Source organism: Ascaphus truei, chromosome 2, assembly GCF_040206685.1.
Source record: "Ascaphus truei isolate aAscTru1 chromosome 2, aAscTru1.hap1, whole genome shotgun sequence".
In the NCBI taxonomy this organism is placed as follows: domain Eukaryota; kingdom Metazoa; phylum Chordata; class Amphibia; order Anura; family Ascaphidae; genus Ascaphus; species Ascaphus truei.
Window position 1 is genome coordinate 456,974,578 of NC_134484.1, and position 20,852 is coordinate 456,995,429.

At 43.6% G+C, this 20,852-nt stretch overlaps 1 protein-coding gene and 1 long non-coding RNA gene across 7 annotated transcripts in view; one reads left to right on the forward strand and one right to left on the reverse strand.

Moving 5' to 3' along the window:
* NKTR (natural killer cell triggering receptor) overlaps positions 1-9,331 on the forward strand; it is a 39,041-nt gene extending 29,710 nt beyond the window's left edge. For 3 of the 6 annotated variants that reach the window (XM_075587990.1, XM_075587993.1, XM_075587996.1), the window contains 5 exons: positions 289-3,063; positions 4,198-4,281; positions 7,214-7,273; positions 8,093-8,185; positions 8,609-9,331. In XM_075587990.1, the coding sequence (XP_075444105.1) occupies positions 289-3,063; positions 4,198-4,281; positions 7,214-7,273; positions 8,093-8,185; positions 8,609-8,687 (3,091 nt within the window). In that variant the 3' untranslated portion in view covers positions 8,688-9,331. The remainder of the gene's footprint in view (positions 1-288; positions 3,064-4,197; positions 4,282-7,213; positions 7,274-8,092; positions 8,186-8,608) is intronic. The other 3 variants (XM_075587992.1, XM_075587994.1, XM_075587995.1) reach the window with 3 other exon arrangements.
* On the reverse strand, positions 4,334-16,898 carry LOC142487906 (uncharacterized). The gene is made up of 3 exons (XR_012799343.1): positions 16,385-16,898; positions 7,771-7,859; positions 4,334-4,487 (listed from the first exon to the last, which is right to left on the reverse strand). It is a non-coding gene; the product is annotated as an uncharacterized LOC142487906 (long non-coding RNA).
* Positions 16,899-20,852: the final 3,954 nt, after the last annotated feature.

A 20,852-nucleotide genomic window follows, 5' to 3' on the forward strand; every position in this document is an offset into this window, starting at 1 on the left:
TTTAAACAGTTTCAAAATATTGGGAATACTGTACCTTACAAGTACACTAGTATAAACTTGAAACGAGAGGTATCTCTCAATGTATTACTTCCTGGTAAAACATTTTTTATAAATAAATAAAGCTGCTTAAAATTCAAGTTATGGTACTTAATATATATTGCCATCCTTCTCTTCATGAATGACGACGTGTAAACTGATTTTATTTTATTTCACAGAGCGAGTGAGTGAACAAATGCATTTTGAAGGGAAAAGACTAATCAATTAATTCAAATCTTCTTCTTTCTGCAGGCTAACCGATAGTTTTTCAAGTCGTTGGGATGATCGGAGCCTGTCTCGGAGATCCAGGTCCTGGTCACACGATGGTAATCGCTCTGATGCTAGTAGAGAGAGAGGTTCCCGTTCTAAAAATCGCAAGAAAGAAAAGAAGTTGAAACACAAAAAGAAATCAAAAAAGCTGAAGCATTCAAAGAAGCATAAGCCACCTAAAAAAGATCCGTCGCCCCTTCCTGAAGAGGAGTCGCCTCGCTCTTCAAGCAGGAGAAAAAAATCTTCACATGGACAAATTAAGAGATCTTCATCGGTGTTATCTAGATGCTCTTCTAAAAAGAACTTGATTCGTTCAGCCAAAGAACAATACTCTTCAGTTCATTCCAGCAAAGAATCTCGCTCTTATTCCAGGTCTGGATCAAGCTCCTATTCAAGAGGAAGTTTGAGATCCAGAACGGCCTCTAAATCCTCTTCACACTCTAGGAGCGGCTCTAGAAGTAGATCACAAACTAAGTCTAGGTCAAGGAATAGGACCAAGTCTAGATCCAGATCAAATTCACAATCTCACTCTTCGAAGTCCAAGCAGGGGAAAACAGTGTCACGGTCACCCAAAACCATAGAGCTGCCTTCAGTGGAAATTAAACCAGTTGTTAAAACAGAGCCAGGAAAACCAGTAGTGCATAGTGATAAACTTGTGTTGCCCTCCGTAGCCCCTGATAAAATTCCTGTGATGCCCCTAAGTGACAGTCCACCACCTTCCAGATGGAAACCTGGACAAAAACCATGGAAACCATCTTATGAACGTATACCGGATGTTAAGGTCAAAGCCTCAGTCCTACCTACACAAAGTAGGTATTCTGTTAGAGATGTCAAAGTTGGTTCATATAAAAAACGGCGGTCAAGCTCAGATAGTGAAGATAGTTATTCAGGCAGTTCAGCCTATCGGCGGAAATCAAAACTTCAGTCTTCAAGGAGCAGATCTTATAGCCGGTCATACACTAGATCAAGGAGTCGTAGTAGCTCACGGTCCAGGTCTGGGCACAGGTCTCATTCCCATACTTCCCATTCTTCATCGTATGAAAGGTCATCATCGTATGACTCTAGTGACGACAAATGTCCAAGTAGCAGATCCTTGTTGAAGTCAAAAAGAAAAACTTCTAAGAGCCCCAACCACAGTCAAAAGATAAAAGTAAAAGAATCTATTTCTCGAAAAAGTAGGAGCCAGTCTAATTCGTATTCAAGTTCAGACAGTGAGCCAGAGGATTCTAAGAAGAGTGTGTTGAAAACAACCACGGAGAAGAAAGAACTGGAAAATCATGATGTTATCAAACCGATTCAGGAGACAGATGTGCACATCACAAATTCTAACATGGATCAGCAGAAATCACGACCTGAACAAGACGGTGATACTGATTCTGTGAACGCATTAGCCACAGATAAAGAGCAGTTGGTCGATGAACAAATAGTCAAAAGTGATGAGATGGAAGAAAACCAAATGGCAATTATCCAATTGGAAACGGTTTCTGAACAAAATGAAAACGTGCATGGTGTAGAAGACGCCAGAAATTCCTCAGGGAAAGAGGAAGGTGAAGCTAGTTCAGAATCGGACACCGAGACCACCTGCCAGTCAAAAACAAAGTCCTCAGAAGTTTTGTCTCCCCTTCCTTCTGCAAATATTCCTGAGAAGCTGACGAAGACCCCGCCTTCTGCGAGCTCGAGTCTAGAGAATAGTAAAAGCAAATCCAAGAAACGTAAACACCGCTCCAGCAAAAAGAGTCTGAAGAAAAACCATTTGAAAAAAGGAAAAGAAAAGTCTAAGAAGAGAAAAGACAAAAAGCGCAAAATTCAGAAACGAAAGCAAACGTTTCACTGGCAGCCTCCCCTAGAGTTTGGTGAAGAGGAGGAGGATGAAACGGTGACTGGAAAACCTGATGTTAAGCATAAAGTAAATGAAAGAAAAGACTTGGTTCATGACGACAACAAATCGGAGGGAACTAGTCGGTCACATAAGAACACTACAAACGCCGAATCGCCGAAGGATAATATTAAACCTTGCGTGGAACAAGGGAAAAGTGTAAATCCATTGGCAATTTTACATACAACAGAGGAAAGGGAGTATGTAGCCTGTACGAATAAGAGTCAGATGACAACTGCACATGTTACTCAAATTGTTGATGCCAACGTGAAAATGTATACACCTGACCGATCATCAAATCACAGTAATGTGGGAAGATGCTCTCCTGGTGGCAGCAAGGATAATGCCTCGATTGCAAATTCTGACACAACCACCCTGCCATCAACTAGCATTGTTTCCACCAAAGAAGAAAATGTACCAGTTAAGGTAGAAAAAACAACCTTAAGTAATCAACCAGTATCCGATAAGGTAACAAGTTTAGGAAAAGTCAAGGTTGAGAATACTGAAGTTGTTGACCATAAATGGAAACCTGTACAAGGACAAAGTCACTTGCAAGTGGTCAAACCTCCAAGCATACCCCTGAGTACACCATTGGAGCAAGAAAAGAAGCCACAAGGTCTAAGAATGGAAATAAAAAGTAAAAATAAAGTGCGGCCAGGATCCCTCTTTGACGAAGTCAGGAAAACTGCCCGTTTGAACCAAAGACCAAGAAACCAAGAAAGCTCAAGTGAAGAGGGGTCTTCAAGCCAAGACGAGAAAAGTCTGTCCCGGAGTGAGACCAGGTCTCGAAGTAAATCCAGGTCGGGGTCAAGGCATAGAACAAGGTCACTTTCCTACAGCAGGTCCAGAAGCCGATCTCGTTCTTACAGCCATTCATCCAGGTAAGGAAACAAACTAAACTTTTAGGTTAAAGGTTGCATTTTAATTTTGTAGTTACTTTAGTATAAGCAGGGTGTTTCCGCAGCTTAACTACATTAATTTCAGCTCTGGGGACCCCCTGCTTCCCAAGATAACTCCGTAGGGGGGTGCCAGTATCGCCGGCATGTAGCAGCTCTGAAGGGGGTTGTTAAGGCTAACATAATGGCGGTTTTAAATGTCCCGCATCACGTGGACCAATAGGAAGCTGAGACGTCATCCCTTGCAGCTTGTAATTAACCCACGGGACAATTTAATATGGAGGAGATACTAGCACCCCCTACGGAGGTGTGTATCTCGGGAAGCAGAGGATCCCAGGAGCTGAAATGACTGTAGTTTAGCTGCGGAGACCCCCTGCTTCAATCCTATAAAGGAATAAAACAAACAGTAACCTGTAGTGCTGCTATAAAGGGAAATGCCATGATCTATCATTTTAAAAGGGCTGTGCTGACCCTTTCTGACTCCTTGAGAAAGCACCACAGTGGGTGTGAAACGCGTGGGAGAGTAGTTAGCACTGTTTGTTTCTTTTGTTTTTATGTAGTCCAATAAATTTGATTTTTACCCTCTCTTGCTGGTGAGCGCCTTACCTTTTTTCTTGGAGCGGATGTTCTTCTGATCCATATCCTGTTTGCCCATTCAGAGAGTGCGGCGTTTTTGTAATCATTCCTATCTCCACATTTGTATTTTGTATTTATTTAGTTTTGCTTCAAAAATAGAAAAATAACATGAGTTTCTCAGATCCACAGACGCCTTTGCTACGTCATACAGTGGTTAACCTTTAGCTTAGAATTACGGATAGTAACATGCAAATGAGAGCAATGGTGGGTCTATTTTAGCTTCCTGTCCATTTGAAAGTAGCTTTCCCTTTTGCCTGTTTCATTGCACGGCTCTTACAGCCAAGACTGGGACACGGGAATTCAGAATGAGGCTTTCGGACTTGCTAGTTTGAGTTTGTCACAGATTCTGCACTGTGAATCTAATGAGTACCCGTGGAAGACATTGCAGACACAGGTTTCCTATTCTGTGTGAACTGGGGAGGCTTGTTCACGCCTTTTTTTAATACGCCCGAAAAAATAATTGTTTAATCGGTTACATTTCAGATCAAGAAGCCGGAGCAGACGACATTACAGCCGGTATACAACACGGAGTCGCAGCCGGTCTTGTGGCAGCTATAAAAGTCATAGGCAAGTTGTACATGAAAGTCTCTTATACACAGTGGCATTGTTAGTGCACACTTTTATTTAGTATTGTGTAAATGATATTATGCAGCCATGATTTGCCAAAGAGACGGGGAAGTACCAGAAGATTAGCATAACACGGACTTGAAGAAAATAAATCACATGCTTATTTCTATTCAGGAAGCAATGCTGCTATAAGGGGGGTTTGAATCCTGTGAAGGGGAAATGGTAACATCAGTAAAAGGGCCTTTTTTTTGCCTGTTATACATTCTAAGTATGATTCACAAAACACTGCAGATAGTTGAGCAAGCCTGTATAGTATATCCCCATGTCCCATGAAAAGATTTCAACTGTGTGTGTGTGTGTGTGTGTGTGTGTGTGTGTGTGTGTGTGTGTGTGTGTGTGTGTGTGTGTGTGTGTGTGTGTGTGTGTGTGTGTGTGTGTGTGTGTGTCTCTCACATGCAATATATGTAGTAGCCACACCTCAAAAAAAAAGTTCACAAGCCATAAAAATAAATACAGAAATGGTTCACACAACGCCAGGATGGATGAAGACTCGGCACTGCATGATGCTGATCAATAAAGAATTGTATTAAGGCAATCAAAATAACCAACGTCTTCATTCCTGTTATGGGAATTTCGTCAGTTGGTTATTATGGTTGACTTAATTACATTCTTTATTGATCACGATCATACAGTGCCGAGTCTTCATTGATCCTGGCATTGGGTGAAGTATTTCTGTAGACATATGTACATAGATATGTCTGTGTGATTAGATGTACACCAAGGTATACAAAATTACCAGCATGGATTTATGAAGGATAGATCATGCCAAACTAACCTTATTTGTTTCTTTGAGGAGGTAAGTAGGAATTTAGACCAGGGTAATGCAGTTGATGTGGTCTACTTAGATTTTGCAAAGGCTTTTGATACGGTTTCACAGAAGAGGTTGGTGTACAAAATAAAGAAAATTGGACTCGGCAATAATATATGCACCTGGATTGAAAACTGGTTAAAGGACAGACAACAGAGGGATGTCATGAATGGAACTTTTTCAGGTTGGGCTAAAGTCGTGAGTGGAGTACCTCAGGGATCGGTACTGGGACCCCTTTTTTTAACTTGTTTATTAATGACCTTGAGGTTGGCATCGAGAGCAAAGTCTCCATCTTTGCTGATGATACTAAATTGTGTAAGGTAATAGAATCAGAGCAGGATGTAATTTCTTTTCAGAAGGACTTGGAGAGACTGGAAACGTGGGCAGGTAAATGGCAGATGAGGTTTAATACAGATAAATGTAAGGTTATGCATTTGGGATGCAAGAATAAAAAGGTGAATTACACATTAAATGGGGATAAATTGGGGGAATCCCTGATGGAGAAGGATTTAGGAGTGCTTGTAGACAGCAGGCTTAGCAATAGTGCCCAATGTCATGTAGTAGCTGCAAAGGGAAACAAGATCTTATCTTGCATCAAACGGGTAATGAATGGATGGAAGGGAAGTAAACATAAGTATGCCCCTTTACAAAGCATTAATAAGACCACACCTTGAATATGGAGTACAATTTTGGGCACCAATCCTAAGAAAAGGCATTATGGAACTAGAGAGAGTGCAGAGAAGAGCCACCAAATTAATAAAGGGGATGGACAATCTAACTTATGAGGAGAGGTTATCTAAATTAGATTGATTTACATTAGAAAAGAGGCGTCTATGGGGATATGATAACTATATACAAATATCTTCGTGGACAATACAAGGAGCTTTCAAAAGAACTATTCATCCCACGGGCAGTACAAAGGACTCGGGGCCATCCCTTAAGGTTGGAGGAAAGGAGATTTCACCACCAACAAAGGAAAGGGTTCTTTACAGTAAGTGCAGTTACAATGTGGAATTCATTACCCATGGAGACTGTGATGGCAGATACAATAGATTTGTTCAAAAACAGGTTGGACATCTTTTTAGATAGGAAAGGTATACAGGGATATACCAAATAAGTAAATATGGGAAGGATGTTGATCCAGGGATTAATCCGATTGCCAATTCTTGGTCAGGAAGGAATTTATTTTTCCCCTTATGAGATATCATTGGATGATATGACTCAGGTTTTTTGTTTGCCTTCCTCTGGATCAATAAGTAAGTACAGATATAGGATAAAGTATCTGTTGTCTAAATTTAGCATAGGTTGAACTTGATGGACGTACGTCTTTTTTCAACCTCATGTAACTATGTAACTACTATGTAACCAGCACAGACCACCGGTTGATCTGATGTTATATGGATAAATAAACACTTCTTTCCATGACCCGTGTGGTCGGTGCTGGTAATTTTGTATACCTTGGTGTACATCTGTAACTCTTAAGTCAAGTCCGCCTGGTACGCCTCCCAGCTATTGAGTCCATTTTTGTGTATGTACACACCGCCAGTATTGTTGAGCCTTCACCTTGCGAAAGGCAGTATTAGACTGGCGAAACGTTGGTCTTTATGGCATATTAAACCTCCTCATGATTAAGACCGTGTGCCTGTTTCTTCATTATACTGTATCATATTGGGACTTCAGGAGCTCCCCAGGACCAGCGCACCGGCAGCTAAGTACCCCACCTCTATTACCATTGGGACTGAGTATGTGTCTCACCCTCTATCTATACACACTGCCAGTATACCAGACGCCACATGAAGAAATCTCCTACCATGGCCTGAACCATTTTAAATGCACTGCAGCTGTGACTTGGTATAGTAGTGCATCTGGCATAGATACAATCGGGTCATAAAAGTGTAAATGTGGGTAAAAAGCTTACTTGCACACTAAACGGCCTCGTCCTAATCTGACTGTCCGGGTACACTCCTGTCTACAGATCTCCAAAGAGCAAAAATACTAATTTGTGTGTGGTAGAGAAGGCAGCCCTGCAGTGTGTTTCAACATAGTTGTATTCTGTTCTTACAGTAGAGCATACATAAGAAGCCGCTCCAGAAGCCCCTCCTATGGCCGTCGTAGAAGAAGCAGGTATGTTGAGCATTTATATAATGTAAATTAAAAATGCTTCCACTCCGGCCATTTTTTTTATTTGAAATTCTTTTTAATTTGCAGCATTTGGGCCTGCAATGAATTTAAGTCCCTCCTACAAAAGAAACGGAGAGGCTGTTGTGTTCATTCTAAAGTTATACAAGTTCACGGGAGCTCAACACCAGTCCTCAAGGGCCACCAGCAGGGCAGCTTTTAAGGCTATCGCTGCTTCAGCACAGGTGGTTCAGTCAACCACTGAGCCACCTGTGCTCAAGCAGAGATCCTGAAAACCTGGCCCGTTGGTGGCCCTTGAGGACTGGCGTTGAGCACCCGTGAACTAGTTAGTGCCAAGTGCTAAAAAAAAAACGTTTTATTTAAATGTTCCTGAATTTTTCTGAATCGGAAAACAAAAAAAAAGGTATTTACTGTATGCATATTCTGGGACAAGCAGGTTGGATCACAGCTTTGCATGATGCATACATTAATATACAACATACCATAGCTTTGGGGTTGGAAGACTGTTAATGGACCACTCATCAGGTACATTGTTGGGCCTCTGGTGGCTGGGGATTGGAAATGCAGTAAGCTGAAATGCAGAAAGAGAATAGGTTAGGTTACAAAACAGAAGTGTAGTCATCTTCGCCCGTGAGTTTGTTTTGCTCTGTGCAATGCCCTTCATTGTCATCGCACAACGTAGTCTGTGCCAAATTACTTAAAGCCATTTTCCTACAATGGGTTGTGAAAAAAAATATACATTTTTGAGGGCTTTATTATTTTTGTAATGTGGCTCAATCTTCCTTTTGTAATGTATTCTGACAGAAGCAGATCACACACATACGACAGCACCTACAGCAGAAGCCCAAGTCGCAGCAGAAGTTGTCACAGAGCACGTAGTTACGACAGACGATCCAGGTATCGGCCACAGGTTGAAAAGATCTAGAATCCTAAAACACATTTTAGAGGAGGTGGAACTAATATTTCACGATGTGCCACTTGTAGTTAAGGAGATGGCACCCTCAGATGAAAAATAGAAATGCAATGAATTCATATTATGTCAGTTCTTTTCTCCTTCAGTGTTGGAATAAAATGCTGTTCTCTGCTTCCCGTTATTTTGGCATTCAGCTTACTTGTCCTCTGATATTAAATACACTTTACACCGCCTGTGATGGAGATCCAACTTGACTTCGAACTCTTCATTAAGCATGTGAATTTCACCCCCGATCAACTAATACCTGACATATCGTCTGATTATTGACGCATCATGCCTATCTATCGATTGTTGTTTCAAATGTATGGCCACATGCTAAACATGCACCTTGTACTTGCTTTTTGCAGAAGTCGGAGATCCTACGCATCGTACAGCGGTAGTGATCGCAGCTACTCCCGCCGTCGAAGTGACAGTGAAAGCAGTTAACACAGAGAGAGGCCATTGTGTGTGTGTACTATCACACAGCTAATGCACACATGTGGGTACCATGCAGTGTACACCTGTCCATTACAGCGCTACTAAATTATCTAAACCAAGGCTACCATGAAACCTGTATGTCCCAACGTGATGGGTCATCCTGGATCTAATTAGAATGATCAGTCGGGATCTGTTTGAATGGAGTATTGTACGGATGACTCGGCAGATCTGACAGCTGCCTGGGCTTCTGTTGAATCCTACGTAGGAGCCACCTGTTGCAAAGTAACAAGAGATGACCTAAGAGTTCAATTCTATGTACTTCAAAGCGACCGTTTGTGTGGTTTTCGGCCAAAAATGCCCATTGACATCAACGTGGTTTTTCAGCCACTTAAAAGTATATAGAATAGACCCCTTGGCAAAACTGGTTGTCAGCTGTTGGTCACATGCGCTACCCCGTCACTTCCAGAAGGGCCAGTAATGTGCGGAGGGCAGGGCGAGGGGGGTGTGGTACCGGAGATGTACTGAAGAAAGCTAATTCATTAGGAATTGGAATGTGACTAGTATTTGACACTTAACAGGCAGGGCTATATTTTTTTTATTTTCCATGCCAATAAATATATCTTTTAGATACAAGTCAACTTGTTTCTATGTCATATTGCTTGCATCAACAAGTGTATATATAAATGTTGGGTCAGGGCACGTCTATAGGATTGTGGTACCTTAAACCAGTTGATATAGTACAGTATTTGAAGAAAGGGGGTAAACGCCCCATAAAGAAGCATTACCCACCTGTTTTAATGTTGATCTTCACCTTGAATTAGTTTTCAGTGTGGGGGGAGGTGGAAGACATGAACTAGGCATAATTGTAAAATATTTGGTATTAATTCAGTTGTAAAGCAAAATTAAAACCACATTGGTCCTACATAGTTCCGCACAGCTACTCCTTGTGCTTTTTATGCCTGGTGTTTCCACTGGAGTATTTGATGAAGACCCATTTGTTATTCATTGATTGAAGACCTGTAACACCAATGGGTATATTGAGGGGGGATGCTAGGGAATGGTTGTTAACTTGAAGCACATCTGCAGTTGATATTTTGTGTTGCTCTATGTTTACACACCTTCACTGTTTCTTATAAATAAAACAGCAGTCTAAAGGAAGATTTGCTGCTTAGCGCAGGCTCTCTATTAGGTGGGTTAGTGAGCATTTTAGTTACTTTTTCCAAGCCATACATTTTCCCCCCTCTTCTAATAAAGGGAGGTGTCCCCCCCCCCCCTTCCCTCGAGAGCCTTGCAACATGTTACTGGATTTCCCCTGCATTGAAGAGGTTAATCTGTTCATGGAGGGAAAAGTTGCTATATTTTAGTTTTTACTGTGAAAAATAAGTTTAGAAATAGGTTATTTTTTAATCCTATAAAATGTGTACTCTTTATCTTTGCTTTTTGGGGGATTTTCACTACTATTAGCAATTTGGGCTTTGTGTAAGCATCTGTTTGTGTTGGTTCAGCTGCAGCTTGAAAGGTTGCTTTGGGACAGCAGACTACAAAATGTTAAATTTGCCATTTTATAATCTGGTTGTGGCTGTAAGGTGAGGCTTCATCTTGTGCTGTCCTCTTCATCCCTGGCTACATGTGAGAGCCCTTCACCCACACGAAGTAATAATCTTCACGTCCCTTTATGTGGTCCCTAAATGCTTCTTTTATTACAACATTGGAAAAGCTTTGCCAGGACCAAGCATAGCGTTACAAGCCATTAACATGGTTTCAAACTTTCATTACATTTCCTTTTCCTATCGAGGTTCGTTCAAAGGAGTTTTCATTAAAGCAAAAGTCATTTGTCCCAAATCCAGTCCTCCCAGGGCTACCAACAGATCAGGTTTTCAGGATATCCGTAATACCTGGCCTGTTGGTGGCCCTGAATGGCTGGAGTTGGCCACTCCTGCATTCGGACTTCTATCCTCCATTCACTTTGGAAATATTGCATGACAAGTTTAGGTAAAGGTGTAGTCGTACACAAGATCATATTAAACCAATGACGGGGATATGTTTAATAGATTAAAACTCGGTGATTTTGTTGCCTCTAAAATGGGGGGGGGACTAGTACACGGCCATATTACAGAAAATTACCAAAGTCCATTGGAGTCTAAACTTCAGTCATTTAATACAGGATATAAAAGGGAGATTATAATCCAGTTCTTACAGACATCACTATATTAGTTTCCAGTATAATTATAACAAATTATGTTTAGATTGAACACAATATTGTGTTAAGAGTTGGAGCAATTGTCTCAGTAAGACGGTTGTGATCAGGAGAGTCGAGGACTTGGACAATGATGAATTCTGCTAAAACGGCATAGCAAAAGAAGTTTGTTTTTCAAAAAGGGCAGTGGTTTCTTGGGGGGTTTTGTTTGTTTTAATTGAGTATGACTTGGATGAAATAAAACAATGAAAATGTTCTTGTTCAAGAAATGAATTTGTTTAAAACTGTAAAATGGTACTGATATACTTTTTGTATGTAACTACAAATACTGATTTATATTCCTTCTACTGTTTTTGAAATCCTCGGAAAAACTTTGTATGTATGAGAGTAAGTGACATTAAAGATATTTACTCCAACTGTTTTTGGTTTATTTTAGCCCTATGCATGAATGGACAAAATCCTCATTGTTTATACAACCAAAACTGGAATCCAGGCTGAGTGATCATGCTAAGGCCGCGCCTATAGTGCCGTCGATGGCGACACGACAGGTGACGTCGCCGTCGGCAAAAGTTATGTTCCGCTGGGCGGCGGCGCGGGATTCCGGCAATTTGATTTGTTCAAGGGCCTTCACGTAACGCGACAGCCCTTGAAAAATCAAATTTTGCCGGCTTCCAGTTTTCGCGACGTTGCTGTCGCGCACACTAAAAGCGCACGCGGCAGCAGCAGCAGCAATGTATTTGTTTTCGGCCGACGTCGCCGGCACTATTAACGCGGCCTAAGAGAAGAAAAGAGAATAACTGAAGCACTCATCTCCTACAGCCCCCAATAACGTTACCTTCGTTAATTGGCTATTGATTTGTAGAGAAGCTGCTTATGTGCACGTAGTTCATAATAGGGTAGTGCTGGTTTTGAAGTTGGGTGTAGGCCTCGTCAGCACTGACTTCCCTTGGCCAAACTGCTAACAAGCTGCAAGCCGTTGCACTCTAGATCGTTTTTTGATAATATTCTCTACATGTGTTTGTGTAGGAATGAGCAATGAGTTTTGTTACACTGATGCACAGCCAATACAAATATCACTTGTGAGCACATCCACATGTCTCAGGCAGGTCTGCAGCCCCATTTATCTCTTGGCATACAGTGCTTCCACTGCAGCAAGGAATTATGGGAAATGACACGCAACTAAAGCAAAAGGTGACACTATGCTCATGGCCATCTTAACATGGAGCCCTGTAAGATTATGCCAATTGAATATTTGTACATAATTGCAAGTCAAATTATCAATCACAATATTTAAGAGGTGGAGGGGGATTTAGGGGATGGAGGGTACAACAATAAAGTGGGGGAGAAATAAAAATCCAGGAAGGTTATGGAGGAGGAGGCTGGAAATATAATAGAGGCAAAGCCCAATCCAAATCACCACATCCTGTTTATACACAAACCTTTCCTCTAAAAGAACCCTCTTGGAAGGCCCTTCCAGAAATACTCTACACAGTAACAGTAATGGTTAAGTCCAGGAATTGCTACATATGAGATCCAAGACGGCCAGACCTTTTGGAACTTGACGAGGGAAAAGGACTCACGTGATGGGTCAATTTATCCATTTGGCAGATAAACCATATTTTGTTTTTAATTGTGGCTAGGTACGGGATGTCATTTAGTTTTCATACTGATGCTATTTCCACACGAGATGTGCGATATTAGCAGAAACGGCCATGGATCTAGGGGGTACTTCCATTTGTACTATTCTTTGCACTCAATCTCTGATGGCCCTCCATAAAATAGACACTCTTGGACAGGTCTACCAAATGTGAATGAAAGAAGCCTGGCCTCCACAACCTTTTAGGCATAGGAGGGAATATCCTGAAACAAATATTTGGCTAATCTCAAGGCTGTGAGGTACCACCATCAATAGTTTATTGGCGTTTTCTTTCAATGTCGGCAGATTTGAGCTTTTGGCCGCTGCTTCAAAAATGTTGTACCACTCTTTATCAATTTCCTCTCCTAAATCTGAATCCCATTGGGGCATGAATTTTGGCCTAGCCTCCGATTCTCCAGTTTGTTAGAAAATATCCATGAAGTTGTGATATGAGTTTCTGTGGGACAGAATTGGCGTCAAGTTTTTTATTACTACTGCCAGTTCTTCTCAAGATATTTTTGGGCCTAGGGATAAATTATCTGGACTGCTAAATTTAGGTACTCCCGCTCCACAGTGAAAATTAGAGAACAAGCACTAGTTATGTGAAAATATAAACATAATATATAACTTAATAGTAATAAAGTTCTAATAGTCTTTGAAGTCCAAAGGCTGCCTAACCGGTCTAGCTGCTTATCCCTAAACCAGAAAATGATAGAGTGCAAAAAAGACCTAGGTGCCATATAGGTGTTTTTTGCATTCTAGGTACTCGGGCTGCAGTTAAAAAGGCAGGTAGTGTTCTTTCTGATCCAGCATCCTTTGCAACCTTTTTACCATCGTACAGATTTGCATAATATTCCTGAAAGTTCTTTGCAATGTCTAAAGGATTTTAAGTGAGCGCTCCCGCCCTTCGTCTAGTTGCCTGAATATTATAAGAGGGGTTCTTAAGTCTTAATTTTGCAGCGAGCATCGAGTCGGCTTTATTGGTTGTTTCATAATATTTCCTTTTGGTCCATCTCAAAGCTTGTTCCGCGGCTGAGGTAAGGCATAAGTTTAGTTCCTCTTTAGCGTCATTAAGATTCTCGAGTACCTCTTCATTACCCTCTTGTCTTTTGGGCAGGATGTTATTTTAGACTGAAGGGAGATGATTCATTAATTTCTCTCTTTTTCTGTTAGCTGCGAGGCCTATCAGTCTTCCTCTCATCAACACTTATGTGCGCCTTCCACAGCAACATCTCCGAAGAGACAGACCCCACATTAGTTAAAAAAGAAAAGAAAGATAACCAGTGGGGGATTTCCCATTAGGCCCGAGCCTGGGGCGGCATAATTTGGAGGCGGCATGCGCTACCGACCCGCTTGCTGCTCCCGGGCACGTGTGATCGGCTCTTGCCGAGCAAGTGAACCCCCTTCCCTGATAACCACCAGTCGGAACGCGAAAGCCAAGGTAGTAGATAGAAGAAAAAAAACATAGCGCTCTGCAAAAAAGAACTGGAGGCGGGATCACGTGTAAAAAATAAAAAAACATTTATTAGCAAAAAATGCCCATGAGAGTCTCTTTGATAAAGCGTCAGTTCGGCGAGAAACGCGTCAGAGTGGTTTTTTTTAGCTCTCGTGTTATTTTTTGCAGTGCTCTGTTTTTTTTCCTATCTACTACTTTGGATTTCGCTGACGAGATGCACGCAAGGATGAATGATATGGTTCCAATCCATGGAAGCTGTCCGTGAGTAAAGCGAATATTTCCTTTGGTTGGCTCACTGCCTATGGAATTTGCACGGAGTTGACCTAGAGTTGCTGGTTGTTATTTGATCCCACGGTTTGTCTCACATTTTGTGAGATTTCTATTGGTTTCTATTCCGGCTTCTCTTTTTCTGGTCTGATATTACAGCTCAAAGATGGACTTCATCCTAATTGTTATATAAAGGGCTTGCGATATGCCTTTGAAAACAAACGGACTATAAAAATTCCCTGTAACACCACATGGAGATTCGTTTCTCGAGTCTTATTCTTGGCCTCGATGTTCTCGTCGAACTTCCTTTCCAAGGAATCTGTTGTGGTGCCCAGAGCACCAATGACTTGCCGTAGCTCCTGTAGTGATTTTTGTCATTCTGATTGCAAGAGGGTTCTTAGGTCACAATACAAGTCTGTGATGTCTTGTTTCATTACCCATCTGTCGGAAGTTTCTTCTTCTGATTTCGATTGAGACTCCGCATGGAAACCATTTTTAGTGGCATGAGAAGCGTGGGACTCTTCTCTTTGCTTAAAGAAGTCTTTCATCTCTGTATTTTTCTTTTTTTGTCACCTTAGGTGCCATCTCTGATGTTTACCTAGTTAGATCTGTCCGTTTTGCTTTGTTCTGTATAGGTTTCTACTGCTTAATATGGCTTTTATTCCCAGGGTGTCCTGGAGCTCACCGATCAAGCAGCCATACTCTGACACTGCGCATGCGTCTCGGTTGCACTATATCTTTAATGTACAGCATTGTGAATTTTTACGGAACACTGCGAGGCTCTGAAAAAAAGAGATATGTAGGCAGTGTCTGTATGAGCACTAGAGACGAGGTGAGTATAAAAAGTGTGGACCACTCAACAGTGAAGTGTTTGGCCCTTTAAAAGCTTTTAAAAAGGTCAAGTTAAGCTACTGGTCTATCAAAGGGCTGCTCTACTACTAGCTTTGGTTCCCTTTAAATTTGGGGATATGTCTTATCTCCCTCGGTTTCGGGCACCAAAATTTAGATGACAACTAATTGAAATGACTATCACCCCTTTTGAATTACATCTCCGGAACAGTGGCCATCTTTCTCTTATGAAAGTGTTCATACATTTTGGAACATATAGAGATGTTGACATTTGTGCATTTCTTTCGTTCTCTTTAATTGTCTTGATTGGGAGTACACACTTTGCCTTTTCTCCACTTGCCCCATTTTACACATTGTTAAGGCAATATGGTTTTTTATGTTCATATTGATGTCTCTAATACTGTCATTTTGTTCCTTTTATTCCCCAAGTGAGGAGCCCCCCCTCTCTGTGTTGCCCCCCACCCCTCCTTCCCCCATGTCTCCATACTTTTATAAGTCGTGCCATACAATATTGTATTTGTATTTTAGTTTAGAATCTGTATCTTTTTTGGGGGGAAATTGGAGATGTCCCCCAATCTTCTAATTATCATTTTAATAATCCATGTTGAATATGTCAGATGTATCTTTTTTTTCCCCTCCCATTTCAATATTGGTCTCTAATGTGAATATCACTACATCATTTCAATTGACCATTTTAATACATTTTCCATACATTTTAAAATTTATATCTTGGCTTTTTAAACTTTTTGTTTGAAGGATTTTATATGTGAGAATATTGCAGATTGGGAATTCACTATGCATACACCTCTAACCTTCTCTGATCTTAGGTTTATGTAACTGTAGCCCTGTTTCCCCCACCCCTAAGTGAGATATTGGGGGGGGTGATTGTAAATAGCTACCGGTGCTGCCCCTTTACCTGTTTGGCTCGCAGGAGCCTAAGCCTTTGCCGCTTGAAGCCTGGGGTGAATTACTCTTACTACTACTATATGGTGCAGCGCTTCCACCTGTGATGGCTCCAAGCAGAGTGGGAGTTGTTCCTCGCAGGACACATACACTGGATGTAAAATAGCAAAGGGCTTTACTGAACATAACATATCTCTTAACGCTCTAATATACTGACTTATAACTTTATGATAATATCTTATCACTACCCACTGAAGACACAACTAGCCACACACCTCGCAGGGCCTTGTACCCCACACCTTATTCCCTGAGTCCCAAGTGTCCCAAGAGTTATGCAACCTTAGGCGTGATCAGTGCCTGTGTGGTACCGGTAATGGTGGTGCACTTGGTGACTGTACCTGCCGAGGGTGTCCACACCCGGTATGATGAATCTTCACAAAGGATCCGCTGATCCTGCGATGAATCCGCCTCCGCGTGGGATGGTGTCCTGCCAGACGCTCCCACCGTGAAGACTGTCTCTTTCCCGAAGAGGTCTGTTCCCAGACCAAACTTGCCACGCCACGTGCACCCAGCTGTGTCCCTGACTATTTTATAACACACCTGACTGCTAAGGGGATCCGTTCCCTATCTAGGGCATGTCCCTGTAGCAGCTCTAACCTTTCAATGACTCAGGGCCTAATTGGGCCTGGGGTATAGGGCCTAGTGTAGGGGCTACTTGCCTCCCTACACGCAGAGCTCCTTCTTCCACCTCCCGGTCTCCTCTCCCTCACTAATGTAACAGGTTCCTATCCTAGGGCCTCTCCCTGTGACCACCCACCCTCACTAGTGGGGAGTCAGGGCCTCAACTCTAGCCTGGGGATTCCTGGCCTAGGGCAGAAGCTCGCAGCTCTCTGCCCCCCTTCTTTCCCCCTCTGTATCCTCAGTCTGACTGACTCATGTGCTACACAGTCTGCTTCCTGATTCTGCACACAACATTGTATCCAATCCCCTGCTGCAGAGAGTCTGCAAGTCTCAGTGGCTGGCTGCAGGTGACAGGGATCATAGGGCATTCCCCAGAGGCTGCTGGGAGATGTAGTCCACTCAGGACCTCTTTCCTATGGGGACCGCGTGCGCGATCTCTACTGCGCCTGTGCGAAGCTGTAATGGCCGCCGCTACGCTTAACTGCGCCTGCACTAAATCTTAGAGCTCCTGCTCCTGCACACTTGTAATGGCCACCGCTACCCTTGCCAACTTCTGCGCATTGCGCGAACCTCGCGCCACCCACAACATGGCCGCCGCGGCTATCTGCGCATGCGCAACCCTTCGTGCATGCGCGAGCATCAGGACCCCTACTGCGCCGGCCCAGATGGCGGCGCCCACCGGGAGAAGTTCACCGTCCCCTTCCCCCACTGCCACAGGGGTAAGGCAGAGGGCAAAGGAAAATCAGGGGAACCGGGAGTGACCCCCTTACACAACCATTATTAATAAACCTCATTGAGACTGTTGGCAAATCTGATGTATGCATACTGCCCCCCACACCAAGTCCCAACCAATAAGTGCGCCTAGAATTGAATCCTGGACCAATCAGCACGTCGACAGGGTTAGGCTGCGGTCCCAGCCAGCACTGTAGCACGCGCCCCCCGCGGGGGGGAGGGTGGAGTCGCTGTGCGTGCACAGCGCTTCACCGCAGATCGCGGTCTTGTGAGAGAGGGAGATTGTGACGGAAGGGGGCGTGGTGGAGGATTTGTGGGGGCGTGGCCATGACCTCACGTGGCTGGTTCGCCCTCATTGGCTGAACCACCGGTGGGGGCGTGGCCACGCCTCCGACGCGAGTTCCAAATACAATTTCTTTGTATTTGAGAGAACTTCTCGTAGAGCGCGGCTGCACCTTCCGCGTGGAGGTAGGGACTGGGACCGGACTGATTGGGGGGCGGTGCTTGTGCGCACCGCGTAGAGCGCACTGGGACCACAGCCTTATATACATGCTGCTGCCTCTTCTGCTTGGCTCCACCCAGGTTCCTGACACCACCTACCCAGCAGCAGCCAATCAGGATGGCGGCAACAGCCCAGCTTCCTAGCAACCGCCCTGCTCTCTGGCTGCTGGGGAAGTCCCCTGGCCCCGAGTACTCTGCACTAGGCGAAAATGTACCACCCCAAAATTCTGCTTCCATAGGCAGGCCGCCTAGGTGTCTTAATGGTTAAACCGGCCCTACCCCTGGTAAGTATAAGGTGTACTTGGGGCTTCAAACTAGTGATGTACCAAGGGCCATATATGAACTTAATCTGTTTCTGTAAAGACCGGATACTAGACTAGATGTACCATTTTGTCTGACCCTATATTCCAGTGTTTCCCAACTCCAGTCCTCAGGGAGACCCAACAGGTCAGGACTTAAGGATATCCCTGCTCCAGCACAGTTGACAGTCAAAATGACTGAGCCGCTGATTTACCCACCTGTGCTGGAGCAGGGATATCCTGAAGACCTGACCTGTTGGGTCTCCCTGAGGACTGGAGTTGGGAAACACTGCTTTATTCACAGTTCTTAAATCTAATCCTAGAGCAGAGGCAATAATATTTCTTTATTTGTAGGCTCTGTTATTAAAATGTAGGTTGCAGATTAATATCTATATGGATAAAATTCGGTGATACACACACCACGACACGCCGTACACAACAATGGCTAATACATTAGCAACCTCCTACTACCAGAAACATGACGACAAGCAAGGCCGTACCAGCAATCATTAACCCATTCACTGCCTTGTTCTGCTAATGATCCACAAAGAAATTATTAACCCAATTGCACTACCTTTTCAGTGATGATTAACCTGAACGCAGCACTGGCTGATAAGATGTCTTCCTGGGGGGAAAAAACCACAATGCTTAACCTTTTCTTATGAGAGAGACTAACAGCAGATTTTTTAGTTAAGCACCTTAATATTGAATAGCTCCAAGCAATTCTTCACTCCTACCCTATCTGAAAGATCAGAGAGAAATCAATCGCCCATTTGCAGATATAGATGCTGATGATGGGGTCACTGAAATGTTGAAATGTTTGTTGCACAATACATCAGGAAGTGGTGATAGCAGAGTACAGACAACGTTGACAAAACTCAGATCTAGAGGACAGGTCGGAGTCCTGTAACCCTGCTTTTCCAAACGTTGACATGAATGTGATGGTGTGTAACATTATTTTGTTATTGAGCTGTTTCTTTCTCCAAATAAGTGAAACTTTTTATTTCCAATCAGATTTTTTTCAAATTTACCACACCAATAAAAACCATTCAGACACGTATTCTCACAAGAAAAAGAACACACACACACACACACACACACACACACACACACACACACACACACACACACACACACACACACATACACACACACACACCGTATGATGATACGTTTCACGCACTTTAAATGTCTGTGTTCCACTAACGCTCATCACAAGACATGTCTATATCTCCTGCTGCTAGACCAGCAAGTGCGTCGCAAGAAGATAACACCAGCCACCTACTGATGCGCCGACGCATTTCACTCTCGATCTGCTTTATTAGACTGGAATGTGATAGGTGTAGTAGAGGATCTCTGTTATACGAAATGAATATATAGCAAAAATAATAATGACAGAATAAAATCTCTAAGTGTTATTATGCATTTAAACCATCTGAGAACCAATTGACTAGTGCAGGGGTGCGCAAACTGAGGGTGGCGGGAGATTTTGCTGAGGGGGGGGGGGCGCAGGTTTGTTGCAGAGGCCCTGGGCTCTTCCCCACGGCATGTAAATTAAATGCCGGGGGATCGCGTGAGGCCTCTGCAACGCTTTACTTACCCAGATTCAGCCGCTCTGTGACTCGTCGCCATGGCAATGCGGCGTCAAATGACGCCGTGGGTTCATGTGACGTGATGTCACACGCATTAAATGACGCCGCGGGTCGCGTGACGTCACATGACCACGTAGCTCTAAGGTAGGGAGCCGGGCGTGGGTGACGCAGCAGGGAAGACGGGGGCGCAGCACAAAAAGTTTGCACTCCGCTGGACTAGTGGATCCATAGCTAGTGTGTGTCCTCACTGAAATTATGTATGCATATTTGTTTGTGTATTTCTTTCTAAGATATTTTACCAGGAGAAAAGACATTGAGCGTTTTCAGGTATGTCCTGGGTACAGAATATTGTGAAGACAACATTAGATAGATAAATTTGGTGCAAAATAAATAAGTACTTCAGTATTTATTGATGACTTTTATTTGGAGTAACAATTGATATTGAAGGACGTGTCTGAGCGTTCCCACTGCCTTCCTCACGCCAGGTAACACTAATTTACAAAGGTTTCACCGCGTTTAACACAGATGTAAAAACCAAGATAACAAACTAAGGGAAGCTGCAGGTAGAAGCAGAAAGAGTGGCAGAGGGACACAGGAACGGCAAATAGCCAGCCGGCAATAAGTGGATGAAAGTGACAAATGTGCAGTGCATGGAGAACCAAACACCCAAGAGCACTCTGAGGGGGACTTGGGCTGAGTCCATGCTCCCTGCTTGCTCGCTGAGGCGCGCTGAGGCTCAGGGAAAGCGGGTGCTTTCCCTGGCCTTGCGGTTGCTTACCGCACGCGCCGTCAGCGGGCCTGCCGGGGGCGGGCGCGTCACTGGCCGGGGGCGGGCCAGTGACGTAACGGAGCTGGTTCGCCTCATTGGGCGAACCGCTCACGTGACCTGCCTGTCTCGCCGGCAAGCGGGGGAATTTTAAATTCCCCTAAGACCTGCGCTTCCGCAAGCGCGCGGAAGCGTAGGCGAGCCCCTACTAAAGCCGCTCTAATTGCGGCTGTAGGGGCTCAGTGCTGAGCGGGAGCGCGCCTCAGCGCGCTTCCGCCAGCAAGCAGGTAACATG